We start from the raw sequence: 6,000 nt of genomic DNA on the forward strand, positions 1-6,000 counted from the left end.
AGCGAACAAGCACCAACAAGCTCCCTCCCCCTACAGCTTGTGGGCCAGTAATACCATTCATCAGAGAAGGGGAGGGTAAAGCTACCCTCAGGCCCTCAAGACCAGAAGTGGGGCAGCTCAGCAGGGCACGTGACTGGAAATTGTGGGCAGACCTGAACCAAAAGCTCTGCTTCCCACCAGAAATTGCGCTGACCAATTTGAGACGAGACCTCGTGCTGTGGTCAACCTCACTTAAGCACGTATACATCATCGAGCTGACGGTGCCGTGGGAAAGTTCAGTTGAGGAGGCCTACGAACGCAACAAGCTGAGATATACAGAGCTGGCAGCCGAAGCTGGGTAGTAAAGATCCGCCCCTTCGAAGTAGGATGCAGAGATTTTGTAGCAACTTCAGCAACAAGGCTACTCCGAGAGGTGGGCGTACGAGGGAAGGTCCATCGGCAGGCCATCAAGGACCTCTCCAAAGCAGCAGAAAGAGGGAATCAGTGGTTCTGGCTAAGGAGGAAGGACACCAGCTGGGCCACCAGGTGAGAGTCGGCATCCACGGGGTGATCCTGGGACGCTGGGAATCGCTGCTGAACCCTCTGGAGATGTCGTGGGCCTATCAGCGAAACATTGAGGAAGGAGGGTGCCCACTTGACAACCCATAGGGTGCCGTGACTCACATGATTATCCCACAGAGTCTTAGGTATGCGATAGAGGGATATTATCATCTAGTCCTACACTATAATCTATGTGTAACTGACACTTTTAATTTACCTACAGGCCTCACTTTTTCACCTGTGTAGGTTTTGAGTCACACCGAGGTCCTCAGCAATGGTAGGTGGGAGAACAATCGCTTGTAATCTGCCTTAGAAATGACAGCTAGGGAAGATCCTGTGTCTAGCTCCATCTTCAGTTTAGTACCAGACACATCTGGTGTGACCCAGATTACTTTCCTGTCATCTTCCTCAGTTACATAATGTAACTGTAAGCAACTCAATCCATTAGTGTCGGACTCTGATGTGGATTCACTTTCAGTTGCTGACACGTTATGCACCTGTTTTCCTTGGTATCTCTTTTTGTCCTTGCGGCATTTTTATTTCTGAGTTGGCTTATTGCTTACTTTCTGTCGACAAACTCTTTCAATGTGCCCAGGCTTGTTACACTTTCTGCAATGTTTATCTTTGAACCAGCAGTCATTTGCATCGTGATGGTTTACCACACCTGTAGCACTTTTGTTCTTGTCTTTTTGCATCGTTCACTGCCATCTTGTGTATGCCGTTCTCCACTGCCCTTTTTTGTTATTGTAGAGCATCTTTAGCTGCTGTCTCAATTGATAATGAAATAGCCAGTGCTTTTTCCAGCGTAAGATCTTTTTCTGACAGTAGTCTCTTTTGTGTGCTTTGGCAATGCATGCCACAAACTAGTCTGTCACGTAATGCATCAGAAAGTCCTGCTCCAAATTCGCAGAACTGAGTCAGCTTACGAAGTTCAGCAACATAATCTGCAATGCTTTCATCTTTGGACTGGTTTCTGTTGTGAAACCGAAATCTTTCCGCTATCACAAGACGCTTTGGGTTCAGGTGGTTTTTCAATGTGTCCACAATGACTTGAAAAGTTTGTGCAGAAGGCTTCTCCGGGGCTAATAGGTTTCGGAGGAGGCTGTAAGTTTTTACACCCATCAGACTGAGGAGAGTAGAGACTTTCTTTTCATCTGTCACATCATTTGCCCTGAAATACAGTTCAATTCTCTCAATATATGAGTCCCAGTCTTCATTTGCGCTGTCAAACTCCTCTATTTTGCCGATGAAAGACATGCTGTGTCTACTTATTTCCCTCTTCGGAGTTGTTAGCTTAGCTTAGCGCATGAGCTTAGCATATGACTCACGGTGCTCTTTCCTCACGTCCGCAGCGCTCCGCAGTCTCCTCAAACAGACAGTGCAGTCGGGGTCCTTAGCAGGATAGACGGTTCATCCTCGTCGCCAATTTTGTTGTGTCTTTAACAACTTCATTGAGGAGACCACTCGAAGCTTGGGTTTAATGCAACTCTTTACTGAAGCGGACTCGAGACAAATCACAGACAACGGGCAAGATAAATTACTCCGCGCCTGCATGCAGTGACGTGGTAGTAGAGATGCTGGTAACTACGCTCTAAAAAGTAGATCCATACACTACAGTAATCTTGGCTGTTAAATAAAAAAAAAATAAAAATGAGACAGCTTTAATGTGTATAGTCGGCTTTCCAAATGTCAACTGAGCAAGACTTATGCTGCGTTCTCACCAAAAGCAAGGGACGGCGATTCGGCGGCGCGTTTGCATTGTAGTCAATGGAGTTCGCGCGCAACGGAACGAAAGTGCGTGGGGCGGCGAGGAGGACGCGTTTCGTGCGTTGGGACGCGGTGCGCAGCAGCGAAAATCCGCACATTCGTGACGAAAATCCGCATATTCGTCGAAGTTAAAAAAATTTAACTTTTTTCGCGTTTCGCCTCGCGGTAGCCAATCGGCTTCGAGTACGGGCCACGTCACACACAGCGTCCTCTCTATTGTCACTCCGAGCGCAACAACACGGCCAGCCGTGACAGAATGATGATCAAGAAAGTGCTGGTAAGTCTGTTTACTTGCTTTTGAACTGTACCGAGTTAGCAGCAGTGCTTATTATTAACGCCAAAGCTATTTTTAGCTCAAATGCCGGCCGCCCGATTGCCACTAAAAAAGCGAAAGTGCTATCACGTACCTCAAAAAAAAAAAAAAGCATAATGCTACGTTCTCGCCAAATCCGAAAAGGCGAACTGGAACGCTTCATTCGCGAGCGTTTCACCGCGTAGAGTGTTTTTGGAACGGTTGCTGCTCATTCGCGCTTTCGTGCTCACGGGGGCGGAGGAGGCGTGTCCCTTGGTGAACAAGGAAGTGGAGCACTTTAGCGAGTCAACAAAAAGTGAGCACCACCAACTACTTTCACTTCTTTCCTGGGATTAAACAGCCGTGGAACTATTTTCTTTTTTGAGGTACGTGATAGTACTTTCGCTTTTTTAGTGGCAATCGGGCGGCCGGCATTTGAGCTAAAAAATAGCTTTGGCGTTAATAATAAGCACTGCTGCTAACTCGGTACAGTTCAGAAGCAAGTAAACAGACTTACCAGCACTTTCTTGGTCATCATTCTGTCACGGCTGGCCGTGTTGTTGCGCTCGGGGTGACAATAGAGAGGACTGTGTGACGTGGCCCGTACTCGAAGCCGATTGGCTACCGCGAGGCGAAACGCGAAAAAAGTTCAATTTTTTGAACTTCGACGAATATGCGAATGTGCGGATTTTCGTCGCAAATGTGCGGATTTTCGCTGCCGCGCACCGCGTCCCAACGCGCGAATCGCGTCCTCCGCACCGCCCCACGCACTTTCGTTCCGTTGCGCGCAACCTCCATTGACTACAATGAAAACGTGCCGCCGAATCGCCGTCCCTTGCTTTTGGTGAGAACGCAGCATAAAGGAAGTTGTACATTTTCCTATAATGAATACTTTTTTTCCTGCCATCTGTGCTATACGTCAGATACACAGCGCAGGGTAGGAAGTCAACTGAATTTGCATTCAAGCACATTCTACTAACCAATATAATGTTTCAAGACAATAGACTAGTAAAAACAAAAAAAAATTGGCAAGTTTCTCAAATTTTTGAAAACCTGGGTGTGATCTACCGCTCGACCAATAGAGTAATCATATAAGTGTTTTTTTGTGTAGGTTACCTGGCCTCGTCAAAGTACTTCCCAGTGTAGGCCATTCCACAGGCAGCTCCCAGACCTTGGCCCAGAGAACCAGTGGCCACATCCACAAACTGCTGCTTCTGTTGGGACAACATATGATCGGCTCAAAACACAGCCGTGGTTGTTTAGGTTTTCATATACAGAAGATGTAAAATTGCGTTATTTTTAGATTGGGAATGTGGTTCTTGCAGAGGTCTGCAACCTGCGGCTCTGGAGCCTTATATGGCTTTTTAGTCCCTTTCCAGTGGCTCCCTGTGGATCTCTAAAAAAAAATTTCTTTTACATTTTTATTTGTATTCTTTTAGATACAAAAATAAATTAATGATTAAATAAATAAAAAAAATGAATGAAATATTCAAAAAATGTCAGAGTCTAATTGTGGTCAGAAAAAAAGATGAAAGGCAGATGAAAAAGTAAAAATGGTCTAAAGTGACCAAAAAGGAAAAGGAAAGGCAGAAAATTACCATGAAAAGTCTATGAAATTGCCAAAAAAAGAGAATGTCTGAGTTGAATTAAAAAAAAAAAAAAAAGTAGAAAAGAAAACGTTCAAAAAGTAACAATAAAATATCCAAAAACAAAAGAAGAAATGGAGAAAATTATCATAAGACGTTGACAAAATTGTTAAAAAAAAAAAAAAAAAAACTATCAGAAAATCATAGCAAAAAGGCAGAAAAAATGTCAAAAATAGCCATAAGATATCCAAAAAAGAAGAGAGGCAGGAAATTACCAAATGTCCATAAAATTGCCAAAAATACCAGCAAGGCAAAAAAATCTAAAAATTTATGAAAAATTACACACAAAAAAAGTAGAAGAAAGTGAATTGGATTGCCGCATAGTTTTGTCTTCCGGTGCACTCGACTTAGCTCTTGAACCCTCAGTACATTAGCACACTGTTTCGTTCAAATGTTTTGTGACTCCAAACAGATTTTTTTTGTTATTTATTTGGCCTAAAATGGCTCTTTTAACAGTAAATGTTGCTGACCCCTGTGATAGTCTGTTGTCCACATACCTCCAATGGTACTCCATCTTACTAACACATTCCAGAAACATCTAATTGTTAATTAACAATAGTTAATTGAATACTCTAAATTGCGGTGTAAGTCTGAGTGTGAATGGCTATTTGGTGCCATGTGCTCTCTGCTCAGTCCAAAAGTAGCTGGGACAGGCTCCAGCTAACCCACCACCCTGAAGTGATAGAAAAAAAAACAGAAAGACGAGCTTTGTGCAGGTTCCTCACCGGTACAGGGTGACCCTCAAGGATGGAGTCCACCTTGCGCAGATTGAGCAGCTCATTCTCCTTCAGGTAGCCCGTCTCCGCCCACACAGCATACAGCACGGGCGCAGCATGACCCTGGAAAGATGTGTTATCCTTGTTTTGGAATGAACGAGGCAGTAGAATTTCATCAGAGTAAATATACTTTACTTTGTATTACCCAAGCGCAATTAAATGGTTGATAAATTTGATTTGAAGCCTGATTTTTGACATTGTTGGGAAATCAGTTTGTTTAACCCATTTGATAAAAGTGCCATCCATACATTAGTCAGAATTGAAGAAGACATCTTGTGAGATCTGAAGTGCTACAAACACATATAATGAAATCTTGTTTCAAAACATATCTAGGCAATTGTTGAGTGCATAACTGTAGCGTATATGTAGTTTACTGGCCTAATGCAGCCAATCAAGACAATCTGGACATGCAGTACTACCTTGGAAAGGATGAAGCGGTCATTGTTGGGGTTGCGTGGGTCTTCAGGTCGGTACTTCATGGTATGAAAGAAGACCACAGACATTATCTCTGCAACACTGCAGCATGATGTGGGGTGACTGAAACAGATGAACATGAGAAAAGTTATGTAACGCTTCGGTCTAATGTTTAAGTAGACCACAGCCAAAGAATGACAATGTGAGGAAGTAAAACAGACCCCCCAAAAAAAGGCATCAGTGGTGTATATTGGCAGTTTCTGTGGATTTACTGGGTTAATTCATGCCAGAGCACACAAAGTCAAGTAAAGACAGGCCTTCCTCTCGCGCACACACCGGATATTGTTGTTTTTGTGCATGCACACTCTTCAGATATTATATCTTGCAGGTTATTGCTCTGTCTAGTTCCACTCGACATGCCAGAAATACCTCACCGTAACCTTCCCCTATCATGGGTTAATCTGTCCTGAAAGGGAAAATGTGTTCAAATGAGGGGAGTCACAACCTTAAAAATATTGAGAGTTTAAGCGATGAAATGAGACCATATTTGAGTGAATTATCACAC

The 6,000-nt window shown here is 43.7% G+C and overlaps 1 protein-coding gene across 1 annotated transcript in view; it reads right to left on the reverse strand.

Moving 5' to 3' along the window:
• Positions 1-6,000, reverse strand: part of LOC144014852 (transketolase-like) — a 112,371-nt gene that overhangs the window by 104,781 nt on the left and 1,590 nt on the right. Inside the window, exons 2-4 of the mRNA XM_077515151.1 lie at positions 5,441-5,558; positions 4,971-5,084; positions 3,716-3,813 (exon numbers count right to left, since the gene is read on the reverse strand). Of these exons, the coding sequence (XP_077371277.1) occupies positions 3,716-3,813; positions 4,971-5,084; positions 5,441-5,558 (330 nt within the window). The remainder of the gene's footprint in view (positions 1-3,715; positions 3,814-4,970; positions 5,085-5,440; positions 5,559-6,000) is intronic.

This window comes from Festucalex cinctus, chromosome 2 (assembly GCF_051991245.1).
Source record: "Festucalex cinctus isolate MCC-2025b chromosome 2, RoL_Fcin_1.0, whole genome shotgun sequence".
NCBI lineage: Eukaryota > Metazoa > Chordata > Actinopteri > Syngnathiformes > Syngnathidae > Festucalex > Festucalex cinctus.